The 1,050-nt window shown below is 51.7% G+C and overlaps 1 protein-coding gene across 1 annotated transcript; it reads left to right on the top strand.

The window, feature by feature from the left end:
• On the top strand, nucleotides 1-1,050 carry LOC306928781 (activator of 90 kDa heat shock protein ATPase homolog 1-like; the record flags this gene model as incomplete). Its single annotated transcript, XM_079509054.1, has 1 exon — nucleotides 1-1,050. One exon carries the CDS (start codon nucleotides 1-3, stop codon nucleotides 1,048-1,050), a length of 1,050 nt encoding a protein of 349 aa, XP_079365180.1.

The raw sequence follows: 1,050 nt of genomic DNA, 5'->3' as shown, positions 1-1,050 counted from the left end.
ATGGCCAAATGGGGAGAAGGAGATCCACGCTGGATAGTGGAGGAAAGAGCGGACGCAACTAACGTCAACAACTGGCACTGGACGGAGCGTGATGCGACAAGCTGGTCATCAGACAAGCTGAGGGAGCTGCTGTTGCAGGTCAAGGTGGAGGGCCCAGAGGGAAGCTGTCAGATCACTGAGGTCAAACTGGAGGGAGAAGCTTCCGTCAACAACCGCAAAGGAAAACTCATCTACTTCTATGGATGGGTGGTCAGAGCATCGTGGCTGGGAACATCCAAGACAGGTATAAATTGCAAGGGGAATGTGCACATTCCCAACCTGTCAGACGAAAATGACATGGACGAGCTGGACATAAGCGTGTCTCTTTTTAAAGATGAACCCAGCTCCACTCCGCTTTTGAGCCTCATGAAGAAAGAAGGGGTGCAACGAGTCCGTACAGTTCTAGGTCAATATGTGACACAGCTCAAAGCAGAGTTCGCCCAGGGCATGATCCTGACTCCGGCCAAGCAGGGCATCAGTGAACCGACCACCTCCAAACCCCCGCCCACGGTCGTCAAGTCTGACAAAACACAAATGACCTCCACCCCCCCCAGCCCCTCCTCTGCCCCATGCAAGACGGCAGTTCAAATCCCCACCCGCAGTTTCTCACTTAAGGACATTTTCCTGACATCGCCTCACGAACTCTACAGAACACTCACGAACCAGGAGTTTGTGCAGGCGTTTACTCACTCTGCTGCGGTTGTGGAGGGTCACAGAGGAGGCCGTTTCCAGATCTTGGATGGGAACGTCAGTGGAGAGTTCCAGGAACTGGTCCCGGATGAAAAGATTGTTATGAAATGGAGATTCAAGACATGGCCACGTGACCACTATGCCACCATCAACCTGTTTCTGGAGGACAGACGGGATGAAACGGAGCTGAAACTCGAGTGTAAAGGCGTCCCGTCAGGAGAGGAGGAGAGAACAAGGGAGGGATGGAAAAGATATTACTTTGAAGCCATTAAACAGACTTTTGGCTACGGAAATCTACTAATGAGAACCTCTGCATTTTAA

The sequence above is a fragment of the Electrona antarctica genome, assembly GCF_951216825.1.
Source record: "Electrona antarctica genome assembly, chromosome: 8".
Classification (NCBI taxonomy): Eukaryota; Metazoa; Chordata; class Actinopteri; order Myctophiformes; family Myctophidae; genus Electrona; species Electrona antarctica.
Note: the sequence above shows the minus strand (reverse complement) of the source record. Positions and strands in the feature narration are given on the sequence as shown.